Source organism: Misgurnus anguillicaudatus, chromosome 10 (assembly GCF_027580225.2).
Source record: "Misgurnus anguillicaudatus chromosome 10, ASM2758022v2, whole genome shotgun sequence".
Taxonomy (NCBI): Eukaryota; Metazoa; Chordata; class Actinopteri; order Cypriniformes; family Cobitidae; genus Misgurnus; species Misgurnus anguillicaudatus.
This window is the reverse complement of record NC_073346.2, coordinates 31,105,211-31,118,218: the sequence shown is the minus strand read 5'-3', so window position 1 is coordinate 31,118,218 and position 13,008 is coordinate 31,105,211. Positions and strand designations below refer to the sequence as shown.

Here is a 13,008-nt window from a genome sequence, read left to right as displayed (position 1 = left end):
CTTTTTTCTGATGAACACAAAAGAAGATATTTTGAGAAATGATGGTAAACACACAGCATATTGTTAACAGTGACTTCCTTAGTAGGGAAAAAATGATGGAATTTAATGGGTAGGCCTACGGTCAACTGTGTGCTTACCATCATTTATCAAAGCATCTTCATCATTTATCAAAATACTTCCAAAATGTTTTTTCATACTATGGAAGTCAATGGTTACAATCAGCTGTCAGAATTTTAATGTTAGGGTGAACTATCCCTTTAAAACGCTGTTTCTGTGATGCTTGAATACCTCTAAATAATTTTTTGGGTTTCTAATCGCATGCAGATCGAGGAACATTTTGGATGATTTCCGTGAAGCGTATTACTGGCTCAGACAGAACACAGATGAGCACGCTCGGGTCATGTCTTGGTGGGATTACGGCTATCAGATCGCAGGCATGGCCAACCGCACGACGCTGGTGGACAACAATACGTGGAATAATAGTCACATAGCACTGGTGAGGAATGGCTTTTATGATCACGATGGAGTCTGTACAGATAAACAAGAATAAACCTTTAATATTCTGGTTTGCTTGCAGGTTGGTAAAGCTATGTCCTCTAACGAAAGTGCAGCCTATGAGATTATGAAGTCCCTGGATGTGGATTACGTCCTGATTATTTTCGGAGGAGTGATCGGATATTCGGGCGACGATATTAACAAGTTCCTGTGGATGGTGCGCATTGCAGAGGGAGAGCACCCTAAAGATATTCGGGAAAGTGTGTGTGTTTGAATCCTTGTTGTACGTCTGTATGCAAATTGTGTGGTGATAGATTCGAGGTGGGCAAAGTTTGTTGACTGATCATCCAAACCAACCATAATGATTTGCACAGTCCAACCTGTCTGAGATGCCATATCTCTATATTCATCTTTTCAAAAGCACCACTAGTATACAACAATACATTACAGTTGGACTTCACATTGCCTGCTTTGACATTCCTGTTGTTTGGCATTATTAGACTTTTTGGCATGTTAGGTACTAAAAAAATTTTACCTTCTAGAAATGGCTTTTTGTGCAGTTTTAAAAAATGTGCACTTTTGCACATCAGCATTTCGGATAATCAAAGCAATCTCCTTTTGACTTTTTTACGACATATTATTGTACTAGAATAAGGCAGGCTCACATGTTTTCAGGGTTCCCACGGGTCATGGAATTTCTGGAATATTTTGAAAATTTTCAAAATATCAGCATTTTTTTTGTAATTTTCACAAAATGACTTCCAGGAAAATTTTCTTCAAAAAATATATAAACATACAAAAATATCACATGAATTAACAGAGCCTCTGTTTTCAAACAAACACACAAAATGAAGAAAAAAAAGTTTCATCCTCCTATTTATATTTTTTGCTCTGCTTATAAACTCTTAAATACAGGTATTTTTTATTTTTTTTAGCAAAACGCTGAAATTGCATTTTTGTGAAGGAATTTTAGAATGATTATCAAAACACACACAGTTTAAAATTAGTAAATAACGTTTTGGCTTCAGTTTTTTCATTCATTGGGTAAGTGGATTATCGCGGTATTGCAGATTAACATAAAAATTAATCAGGTACTTTTTTTATGCAAATGTTTCCTCTTAATTGACGGGATAACTCGTCAATGGCGGGGAAAGAGTAAAATGTCTTTTTCCAGACATTGAAAGTCAGGAAATTGTACATTTGTCATGGAAATTCTGCTTTATAGTCAGGGAACAGTCAGGGAATTTGACATTTGACATCGAGTGGGAACCCTGTGTTTTGGATGTACAGGTAAGATAAGTGTTTAACTAGTTTCATTTGTGCTTGGTCTTCTGCAGGAAAGTGATTATTTCACACCACAGGGCGAGTTTAGGGTGGATAAGGCCGGATCGCCCACCCTGCTCAACTGCTTGATGTATAAAATGTCTTACTATCGCTTTGGAGAAATGCAGGTGAGTGTCTCATCCCATTCAGTTATTTTCTCTGTTGTACGGTGTGAATGCTTAAAGGAATATTCCATTTTCTTAAAAAAAAAAATCCAGATAATTTACTCACCACCATGTCATCCAAGGTGTTGATGTATTTCTTTGTTCAGTCGAGAAGAAATTATGTTTTTTGATGATTTTTCTCATTTTAATGGACTTTAATAGAGCTCAACATTTGGTGCTTAACTCGACACTTGGCAGTTTTTTCAACGACGTTTCAAAGGACTATAAACAATCCCAAACGAGGCATAAGGGTCTTGTCTAGCGAGACGATTGTCATTTTTGACAAGAAAAATAAAAAATATCCACTTTTAAAGCACAACTTCTCGTCTAGATCCGGTCTTGATGCGCCAGCGTGACCCCACGCAATACTTCATGACGTCAAGAGGTGCAGAGGACGAACGCGAAACTCCGCCCCAGTGTTTACAAATGTGTTGAAAGAGGACCGTTCCTACGTTTTTGTATGTCAACTGATACTAATTAATGTCTTTGTGTCAGTTTATTGTTTAAAATGGTCCGCAAATTTGCGTTTTATATATGTAACACGTGACCTCCCTACGTCACTACGCATTTACGTTAGGTCACGCAGGAAAGGACCTAGACAAGAAGTTGTGGTTTGAAGGTGGATGTTTTTTATTTTTCTTGTCAAAAATGACGGTCGTTTCGCTGGATGGGACCCTTGTGCCTCGTTTGGGATTGTTTGTGGTCCTTTGAAACTCCGTTGAAAAAAGGCTGTTGGGTGTTGAGTTGGGTATTGAATGTTGGGCTCTATTGGAGTCCATTGGAGTGGGAAGAATCCTGCAGTGTTTTCCTCAGAGAGCATGGTTTCTTCTGGACTGAACGGGGAGGGACATCGGCATTTTGGATGACATGGTGGTGAGTAGATTGTCTGGATTTTTCTTTTAAGAAAATGGAATAATCCTTTAATGCTAAATGCTTTTTCTGCAGCTGGACTTCCGCACACCTCCCGGGTTCGACCGGACACGGAACGCCGAGATCGGCAACAAGGATATCCGTCTGAAGCACCTAGAGGAGGCGTTCACCTCCGAACACTGGCTGGTGCGCATCTACAGGGTGAAGAAGCAGGAGAACAGACAAGCTCTGGAACACAAGCTCCGTAACATCTCAGCCAAGCAGAAGTACACCTCAAAAAAGGTTCATAGAACGGAATTTTGAGAAACTCGTTTTTTTCCCAAAATGGTTTGCTCAGGATGCTAAAATGAAAATGTATCGTAATACCCTGTATAGAAACACAGTGTAAATTTGGCGTTTCTAGCAAAACAGCAGTTAAAAATTTGGATAACAACAAAGTACTTTAAACGTTGTTTATTTATATAACAAGCAAAGTAAACAACAAGTTTTGAATGCTGTTTTTTCTAAATGTAAATTGTTTTGATCATACTAGATTAAAGGTATACTTTAGGTTAACATATACTTAAAGCAAAAAAAAACTACAGTTTTGATTTGAACACTACATTTAGTTAACATTTTCAATTTTTTTGTGTGGTTTACAGACAGCCAAGAGGAAGCGGGGGCTCATCAAAAACAAATTGACGGTGAAAAAAGGCAAGAAACTGAACAAGAAGTCCGTTTAGATATTGAATAAAAAGTTGAGAATGGGGAAAAATAAGAAAACAAAAGACAAGGACAAATGCAACTAGTGAGTAATCCACCAATCGAGAACAACAACAAACATTTGTCGTCTGGCACCGCCCACCTGAGTATATTTGATTGGAGGCTTTCGGTCCTGTGATCGCCATGACGACACTGAGGTTCCATCATGTGTTCGAGGATGAAGCACGGATCGGGATCGACACCTGTTTTAATCTAACAACTCTGGACTTCATTTTGTTGTTTTGTTTTTGTTTTGTTTCTCGTTTTTTCTTTTGTACTTGAATGTGCTGGCGAAGCAAGAGACGTGGCCGTTTTTTAAAACGGCTTGGCAGTCGATATTTTCGTGGTAATGTAATATAACCGAATGCTAAAACGACCAACGGATATGAATTTAGTGAAGCTCAGTGAACCTTGGAGCACCAAAGAAAATATTTTTGTTTTGTCGACTCGGAGCCTGTATGAAATTGTTACCTTTTGATAAAGATGTAAAAATAAACGTTGTGGAATCTGAGGAATATGAATCTGTCTGCAGTCCTGACGCGCAGGGTAACTTGATAGTTCGCTTTTAATTCTCTGACGACGACCCGTTTTCCCAAGTAACAAAATGCAGTGGGGCTTTGCGGCTCCGAATTGTTTTTTCTTTGACTCGGTTATTAGTAACGTTTAACTATTGTGGTGATTTTTGATAAATAATTTTGTTCATTACATTTGAATGTCGTTTCTATTGGTTGTAAGATTTTAAAGTTTATGCAATAATTCGAAAATCAAAACGGTTGTTTGAAGAATCCACTTTTGTTCATTTATTTCTTGTGTTTTGTCCAGAGGTTTACTGCGCAGTTTGCAATGATTTTTGTTTATTTCCTTGTTTGACTAAAGTTTCAGGCCAATAAGGAATTTTCCGAACGGCTGTCTGCCAGGACAAAGTGTGAATTAGTTGTAGGTTTATAAAATGCTGCATTATTAGTCTGAATGCACTTTGTCTTAGTTCAAATTAATCTGGATCCACTACTGAGTAGCATGCAGGTGGAGAGTGCGTGTTTTTAGTGTGACTATTCCCATCTTTTTTTAACGTTGAAAGGACGCTTCCCGCGACAGCGAATAGGTTTGGGCTTTCCTCGGTTCTTATGTGCTGTCATTTAAACTTCCCCTATATCTTTTGTTTTCTGCCTTTCTGGTTTCCAACTTTATGTATTGCCTTTGCTTCATGTTTTGTTTTCCTGTAATATAATTGGATGGAAATTTTTGCTTTTCCCCTCTCTGCATAACATTATCCATATGTTGTTCTCAGAGGGCTCCGAATCTTAGGAAGGTATTTATTAACACGAATGAAATTTAAGAGGAGGAAGCCTTTCATCTTGAAATGCAAAAACTGTCATTTTTCTTTTTCACGTAAAAAGTTATTCCATAAATTGTAAGAAAAAGAAAAAAATTCAAAAACAGATTGGAAGCGGCAGAGATGCTGTTGTGAGTTGATGCCATTGTGATTAAAAGACTCGGATGAAAGAATCGGTTCTCATTCATTCAGATTGGATAATCTAGAGAAGGATTTGGTAGTTTATTCAAGCCACTACATTGATGTTTTTCCACATGTGTCCACTAGATAGCTCTAACGCATCACTAAAACAACGGTTTACACTTCATCTAGGCTCATGTACTGTCACGCATACATTGTACTTACATTAAGTTTAATCAATTTGAAATTCCAGTTAATTTCAACTTAATTGTCTGGTGAGGAGTTGGTATGACTTATAAAAATAAAGTTGAAATAACAATTCAATTGTATTTTTTGTCATTTAGACCAACTCCTCAGTATACAAAGAAGGTGAGATGAATTGTAAATTCAGCTTAAACCTAAAATTTTCTTTCCAGAGGGTGCGCATGGCCCAGCATCAGTTTTTAATGATGCTTATTAAATCACAAGACCTGCATTAAAAAGTTTGTTAAAAACAGCTGTAATTGCTTATTTTCAGATATACGTTTTTAAAGGGGATATTTCTTAAGACTCTTTTTAAGATGTCAAATAAAACTTTGGTGTCCCCAGAGTACGTATGTAGCTCAAAATACCCCATAGATAATTTATTTTAACATGCAAATGAGCTGATCTCTGCACTGAATGGCAGTGCTGTGGTTGGATAGTGCAGATTAAGGGGTGGTATTATCACAAGGGGAGCCAAATTTCAATGACCTATTTTCTTCACATGCTTGCAGAGAATTTTTTACCAAAACTAAGTTACTGGGTTGATCTTTTTCACATGTTCTAGGTACTGGAGACCCAATTATACCACTTAAACATGGAAAAAGTCAGATTTTCATGATATGTCCCCTTTAAGAGAAAGACGTGAACGTTTGTCTTTTGCAGCGAGATTTTTATTTAGTATCTAAGTACATACTGTGGGGACGCCATCTGTGGTCACATACAGACAGTACAACTACACAGCCAGTTCATTTCACTTTTTAAAGAGCACCTGTAGTTTTACACATCTACAGAATCGGACTCCTCACAGGCACACATGCAGGGAAGCTCCAATTATATATGACACTTAATTCCTATTACAGAATTTCAACAATGGACCAACTCATTTAAAGCGACACTCCACTTTTTCCTAATAAGGCTCATTTTCCAGCTCCCCTAGAGTTAAACATTGGATTCCAAAACGGTAAAAATCAATTCAGCCGATCCCCGGGTGTGGCGCCACCACCCCCAGCACAGCTTAGCATAATCCATTAAATCTTAGCAACACGCTCAAAAACGACCAAAGAATTTTGATATTTTTTCTATTTAAAACTTGACTCTTCTGTAGTTACATCATGTACTATAACAGACAGACAGAAAATTAAAAGTTGAGATTTTCTAGGCAGATATGTCTAGGAACTATACTCTCATTATGGCGTAATAATCAAGGACTTTTCTGCTGTAACATGGCTGCAGCAGGCGGAATGATATTACGCAGTGACCGAAAATAGTCCCCAGCTATTGAAAGTTACCAAGGGGACTATTTTCAGGCGCTGTGTAATATCCATTGTACGGCAGCAAAGTCCTTGATTATTACGCCAGAATGAGAGTGTAGTTCCTAGCCATATTTGCCTAGAAAATTGCAACTTGTAATTTTCTGTCAGTCTTGGTAAAATGGTAAATGAACTGCATTTATGTAGTGCTTTCATAGACCAATGGCCATCCAAAGCGCTTTACAATTTGCCTAACATTCACCCATTCACTCACTCATTCACCGACGGCGATGTCAGCCATGCTAGGCGCCATCAACCTACATGAGCCACTGCCGCCCGTTTAAATTTAGTACACAATTTAACTACAGAAGACACAAGTTTTACATAGGAAAAATATCAAAACTCTTTGGTTATTTTTGAGAGCGATGCTAATGGTCTAATCAGATTCAATGGATTATGCTAACTTACTCTAAAAGTGGTAGCGCCAGACCGGAGATCGACTGAATGGACTCCAAAACGGCAAAACTCAAATGTTCAACTCTAGGGAAGCTGAAAAATGAGCATATTTTCAAAAAAAAAGTGGAGTGTCCCTTTAACTGGACGTTGTTAAAAGTTATACAGCTCCTAAAAGTTAAGTCTTACAAAACTGTGAATATTGTACGTTGAATTATAGGTAGCACGGTGCCATAGAGATATGTGGTATTTTTAACCCAACTCCATTTAGTTTTAAATGTGAGAGAGGTTTATTTAAGAATGCCAACATCTCTACGAAATTGGCAGCATAAATCTGTTGTTCTCTTCCTGCTGGAAACAAAAGAAGATATTTTGATAAATGATGTTGATGGTACCCATTGACTTCCATAGTAGGAAAAACAAATACTATGGAAGTCAATAGGTACTGTCAGCTGTGTGCTTATCATAACTTATCAAAATCACCCTAAACCTGTATGAGTTTCTTTATTCGGTTGAACAAAAAAATAAGAAATTTTGATAAATGATTGTAAACACACAGTCGACGGTACCCATTGACTCATATCGTATTTGTTTTTCCTACTGTGGAAGTCAATATAAACCAAAATATCTTTTGTGTTAAAAAGAAGAAATTTAAACGGGTTTCGAACAACATGTGGGTGACTAAATGATGACAAAATTTAATTTCATATTATTTTGAGAGAACTATCCCTTTAATTAAAAAGCAGCTTTTATATAACTTATGTGAGGGGTGTACAAGCAGTCGCCCTGCGGTCACAAGGAATGATGATCGAAGTAGCACCAGGCATAAGAATAGCATTTAATCTTACACAAATATAGTGTTACAGGTTTTGCTGGGGTGTACAATGATCCTGGAGTAAAAGCAAGGGTTAATAATTCATGTTGATATACAGAATGATACAGCTAAAATAAGTGTAATGGGTAAAGAATAAAAAAATCCCAGTTCTGTCAAAAGGTCACATTTCTCATCTGCTTAAATGAACTCGCATTTAATAGAAGTTTAAATAAGCGACTGAAATGTGTCTGTAGATCAGTGACAATCCATATTCAATGAAGAAAACCCTTGTGGAAAATAACCAGGTTGGTAATCTCATCCAAACCCAAGATGAGTACAGGTGCACGTCCAGACAGATGTCCACACGCTGCAAATGCATTTCTGTTTTCTTTTTTGGCCTGGTGAACTGATCATACAAGGCCTTCAGAAATCACAGAAGGTAAAGATCTCAACAACTATTCAAATCATAAGAACATGAGAAGTGATGTAACTTTATAACACCTCAAATCTGTGCTCATTGATCTCTTTTACACAACATTGCTATCTGCAGGTATCTGCCTCTGTGTCCTAATACCATAAAACTCATTTCTAATTTGCTGATACAGACACTATGTCTTTCTCCCGTGTGAATAATCACTTAGTAATTGATTACCAGTATACTAGAAGTAATATACAAATATAAAGATATTGCACAATGTCAGTTTGGGCCTCCACATCCAATGTCCATCATCCAAAGTGGCTCTTGAGGTATTTTAACCACCCTCAAGTCCATGTATTGTTTTTGGCACCTGTCCACATTCCGTAACGTAATGGATCCCTTCCCAGCTCCTCAAGTCCCATAGGTAGGTCAGCCCGTCTCACATGGGCACTTTTATACGAAGGTCTGTGAGGGACCGACGTCATGTGTATCCAGTTTAGCTTATCACTTCGTCTTCCATAAAGGTTTGTGGTACACCCATCCCTCCCCCTGCAGGTCATTTAAAGACAAAAACAAATGTTAGACATGCCCAAGAATAAGAATGTATTGTATGATTAAGGTATGTCTTTGAATATTAATATTTATTTATCAGTTAACATTAAGAATATTTTTTAATAAGGGTCATTTTAAAATTATGCTGGATTTGAGGATGAAACATGTTGATGCTTTGCAAATACTGTATATTGTTTTGCACATGTATAATAAAATGACACATATTGTAGGAGTTCCCAGACATGCGACATCAAATCTACAACAATGCTTTCACTTGGATCAGAGCAATTAGTATCAACAATTTGTGTCGGTTCAACTTAAGGTCCGAGTAAAATAGACAAACCCAAATGCTGTGCTGGATGATTTTACCCCATGCTTGGGGTGTGTTTTGGAAATCGAACCTGCTACATTTTGGGTTGCTTACCCAATGCTCTACCAGTTGAGCTGGATTTTGTGTGTTAATTTCTCGCAAAATTAGACTTATGATGTGTCAAGAAACATTTTGATAAAAAAGGTGAATGCAAAGAGTATCAAAATAAGAAGCATACAGTTACAAACATCTCTTCATGTTCTATTTTGCACATGATTTCAAATGACATCATACAAACCAATTTAGTTTTTTCCCACATTTCAGGGGAAAATTTTCATTACCGCAACGTGTCCATGACTGGATTTTGGTTCTTTGACACGGAAATATTTATAATTAAAAAATCTAAAAAATAAAAAGCTTCAGTGCATGTTATACTATAAACATTTACAGTAAAGAAACATGTGGTATTTGGTGATCATTGGTAAATGTGACAATAATAAGGAATATAAATGTGTTCAAGACCAATTTTCTCATCCTCCGCAACAATTTTCAATCATTGTTTAAGCCCTTAATAAACTAACATTTTCAACAACAAAAAAAATTGTTGGAAGGGACATAATTGACTGTGACACTCAAGATGGCTACCAGGTAAGCAGTTCTTATTTTTTCTCTCCAGATAAAAGTTGAATTTTGTTTGTCATAGTACATAGACAACTTTTTAGTTCTCATTACCGAAACAGGAGTTTGTAAATGCATATATTTAATGTAATATCATGGTGCGGTAATGATAATTTTAATAATGATAATCTAAAAAAAAAGTAAATAATTCTATAGGAAATATTTTTAAATCCTCTAAAAATAATGGTTATAGTAAGTTCAGATCTTATGTGCTGGACACCTTTTAACTCTGGATTTCGTGAGAATCACCCAGTTGGGTTTGTCCATATTTTACCCAACCATGAGTTGACACAGCACAACATTTTCCAGAGTGTTCCTATGGGATAAGGACCTCTCACCTCTTTGATGAAGTACTTTGGTTTCCAGGGAACATTGCTGGCCGTTCTCTGCTTGCCTTCCCTCCTCTGTTTCTCCTCCAGCTGGTGTTTGTGTTCAGTGGCAGTATCCATGTCTCCCGCCTTCAGTGCTACAGTGACATGCTGCCAGAGCCGCCTGCCAATCATTGTCAGAGGGTGGGGTTAAGAAAGAAAATGCAATGTGATTGAACACACATTGCATGGCTGTAACTGCTCAGTGTTTTGCAAACTAATCTAATCTGATTGGCTGATTGACTTTGCACTATTTATGAAAGACCAAAGTATGGTCTATATTTAACGCATATGTGAGACTCTGCATGCATTGCGCATGATGCTATTTTCAAAGAGTGTGTGAGTACTGTACGTGCACCGCTGGATACATGTACCATCGGGCATGCACGTACAGGAGTATGTAGTATGTAGGTCACGAGAGTATTGCAAATTGTCGATTGCGCATGCGTCGAACGTCAGTGCACGTGTATGAGTCAAATGAACTATATTTTGTTTATTCGATGGACCCATTACTATCCTGTGAGCCCCGGTAAGAGGAGTTATCCACTGAAGAAGTTGTCTGAAATTGCATACTGTGACAGTAGGTACTGAACTAGATGAAGTACCTACTCATCGACTGTTTAAACAGTAGGTACTATATAGTATGAATATGGATAGTATCAATGAATTTGGACATACTACATCCGCTATGTTGATACATCAGGTGACATACGTTGTCATAACAAAAAGTTAAGAACAGCTGTTTAATATAATGTATTTGCATTTAAATATAGCCGGAATAACACATTTTTGAATAAAACAACGCACCTTCATCTTCGTTAAATAATTTCTCTCCCGGGGGCTCAAGAGATAAAGTGTCTATGGACTTTCGGTCTCGTGGCCTTAAATTGCGCATGCTCGCTTAGTCAATGAGTCCATAGGGTGTCCCATCTGTCATTTTTATGCTCCGAAGTGTGCTCATCAGCGCCCCCTTGGCGTCCTTGATGCAGTCTTCACGGCGAGCTTCGCACACTTTACCAACCCAGAAGTCCTTGCGAAAGACCAATCAGACGATGAAAGGGAGGAGTTCACACTGATGGGTGGGCAACTTCTCTTCCTATTTCCAGGGTGACGCTAGAGTATGTCCCAAAATATGACTCGGGTGCGCCCTCGTGGACTTGCGTCAAGGGTGCCTAAAGTCTGCACTACATGATGTCATCAAAGTGTGGACTCTGAGGAAGTCCTAAGTCCGGAGTGTGCCATTTGGGACAGGGCCATTCTCTTCGGGATCTTGCCGGAAGTAGATGGTCATCCGAGTACTTTTCACCTACTGTTTTTGGAATACTATGAATTCGGACATACCACTCACCTGGCTACTGCTTTTCGTCTGCTACATAGTATGAAAGTGTGCATGATTTCGGACGCAGCCAACGTCACTCCTGTCAACGACTTACTTCTTGTTAAGAACAACGACTTACTTCTTGTGATCTATGTCACATGATGTATCAACATGGTGGACGTAGTACGTTCTAATTCGTTCATACTTAGCAAGTTCAGATGTGTGCGTACACTTGCATATGTGTAAAAAACAGACTTTTAACGGCCAAAGGTTTTTATCTTGAAAAACTAATCACAGAATTGGCCAAAGTTTGTATTTTGTCTATTCAGAAAAGTTGAGAGTTTTGAAAACTTTTTTGACCAGACTATGCCAGAAAAGTCATCTGATGTTTTATAAAGGCCTGGTACATAAGGTTAAAAAGCAGGAATAATACAATTTCTAAAAATAAGGGCGTGTGACCCAAGAACAGTTGCGGAGTGTCTGGTCGTATCGATTGAGATATGAAGAGCAACTCAAGGTTGTGAATCAGCAGAAGCTCTTTCAAATTCAATCTCGGATCTCTCGGGGATCAAGCTATCTGCACTATCGTATGTGTGCGCTACAGTATCTGAAGCAGCTCTCTGCCCGTGTGTCTTTTTGATTGCATTACACAGCTTGGGAAAAGCCAGGCTGATAGCATTAAACTGCTGTGTCCTGTCTGGTTGCCGAACCATGGATCTCTTTCTACAATAAGCCAATAAGCAGCATTAGAGATTATTAAGTGAAGCCTCCAGCTCGCTCAGGGCTCAGCCAGTGAGGGTCATGAGTGTTTCATAAGAGAGCCAAATGTTCTGCTAAAATGCAAGGCACTCATACATCACTACCAAAGCTGAAATTCACACATCATCTCACCTTGACTCATACTGGCCCTGTTTCTCAAGTGGGCGTATCTTTTTCCTAATGACTGGCAGTTTGGATGTGTCAATCACTTTGGTGTCTCCGCTGCTATAGGTGAACTCTAAAGTTCCATTCCACTCCCCCTGCGCCTTGCATACGATGGTGCCGGTGGGGTTGTGCTTTACCTCGGCTGTAACCCTGTTGGAAGTCAAGAGAAAAGAAGACTATGCATCACTGTAGTCAGACAAATACGAACTGTTTCTCATTTTGACCCAAAAAAAGCACTTTTAATTTTGTGCAGGACAGGAAAAATGTGTTTCTGGGTCAAAGAGACCCAAAATGACAGAATGCAGGTTGCGAATGTTGCTGTGACAGACACTATGGGGCACTAAGCTTTATTTTTGTTTAAAAATATTTTGTCCTAGTTATTACACCAAGTGAACGATCCAGTTTTACCATAGACAAAAATAAGATCAATTCTTGGGCAGTATGGTTCCATGAAAAAACCTTTCTGTTTTACTAATGGTTATGTTATACAGTGTTCACTAAAAAAAGTTCTTTAGACCGGTTTTTCCCAACCAGGGGGTCAAGGCCCACAGGGGGACCTCAGCAGATTTTCAAGGGGGCCTCAAGATGACTTAAAATTATAAAAAGTTGGACAAATCAAACATTAAAATAAGCT

The 13,008-nt window shown here is 38.2% G+C and overlaps 2 protein-coding genes across 4 annotated transcripts in view; one reads left to right on the top strand and one right to left on the bottom strand.

Annotated features, from left to right (window-relative positions):
* stt3b (STT3 oligosaccharyltransferase complex catalytic subunit B) overlaps window positions 1-5,099 on the top strand; it is a 54,845-nt gene extending 49,746 nt beyond the window's left edge. For both annotated transcript variants that reach the window (XM_073872372.1, XM_073872371.1), the window contains exons 12-16: window positions 325-496; window positions 578-758; window positions 1,840-1,946; window positions 2,928-3,134; window positions 3,494-5,099. In XM_073872372.1, coding sequence (XP_073728473.1) covers window positions 325-496; window positions 578-758; window positions 1,840-1,946; window positions 2,928-3,134; window positions 3,494-3,574 — 748 coding nt within the window. In that variant the 3' untranslated portion in view covers window positions 3,575-5,099. The remainder of the gene's footprint in view (window positions 1-324; window positions 497-577; window positions 759-1,839; window positions 1,947-2,927; window positions 3,135-3,493) is intronic.
* A 2,707-nt stretch (window positions 5,100-7,806) lies between these two features.
* osbpl10b (oxysterol binding protein-like 10b) overlaps window positions 7,807-13,008 on the bottom strand; it is a 56,098-nt gene continuing 50,896 nt past the window's right edge. For both annotated transcript variants that reach the window (XM_055210862.2, XM_055210863.2), the window contains 3 exons: window positions 12,342-12,524; window positions 10,103-10,256; window positions 7,807-8,773 (listed from right to left, as the gene is read on the bottom strand). In XM_055210862.2, coding sequence (XP_055066837.1) covers window positions 8,729-8,773; window positions 10,103-10,256; window positions 12,342-12,524 — 382 coding nt within the window. In that variant the 3' untranslated portion in view covers window positions 7,807-8,728. The remainder of the gene's footprint in view (window positions 8,774-10,102; window positions 10,257-12,341; window positions 12,525-13,008) is intronic.